We start from the raw sequence: 414 nt of genomic DNA, 5'->3' as shown, positions 1-414 counted from the left end.
CCCCCAGGAGGGGCTGGGGGGGGCAGGGCATGCTGGGACAGTCGCTTCTGCTGGGATGAGGCAGGGATGAGGAGGTAGAGGTGTCCACGGGGCTGGTCCCCTCAGGAGAGCTAGGGGTTTGGTGAGGGGGCCAGAACACCTGGGTTCCCAGAGGGCTGCATGGTGCAGAGGGTCCCCCTCTGCCCCCAGCGTTCTTCCTCCTTCCCCCAGTTCAGCGCCTGGCCCTGAGCTGCTCCTGTGACTTCTTCCGGGCCCTCTTCACTTGCCCCATGCGGGAGGCCACCCACGACCCCACTGCCCCGCTGGCCACGGGGCTGTCCCCAGCCGAGCTGCGCCTCCTCCTCTCCTTCGCCTACACAGGGGCTGTGGCAGGGCCCAGGCCCGCCGGCCCGGAGGCAGCCGAGACCCCCCCGC

At 70.5% G+C, this 414-nt stretch overlaps 1 protein-coding gene across 1 annotated transcript in view; it reads left to right on the top strand.

Annotated features, from left to right (window-relative positions):
- The window catches only part of KLHL33 (kelch-like family member 33), a 3,806-nt gene that overhangs the window by 911 nt on the left and 2,481 nt on the right, over window positions 1-414 (top strand). Inside the window, exon 2 of the mRNA XM_009577575.1 lies at window positions 211-387. Coding sequence (XP_009575870.1) covers window positions 211-387 — 177 coding nt within the window. The remainder of the gene's footprint in view (window positions 1-210; window positions 388-414) is intronic.

The sequence above is a fragment of the Fulmarus glacialis genome, unplaced genomic scaffold (genome assembly GCF_000690835.1).
Source record: "Fulmarus glacialis isolate BGI_N327 unplaced genomic scaffold, ASM69083v1 scaffold23635, whole genome shotgun sequence".
Lineage (NCBI taxonomy): Eukaryota > Metazoa > Chordata > Aves > Procellariiformes > Procellariidae > Fulmarus > Fulmarus glacialis.
The sequence above is the reverse complement of the archived record's forward strand: the minus strand, read 5'-3'. Positions and strand labels throughout refer to the sequence as shown.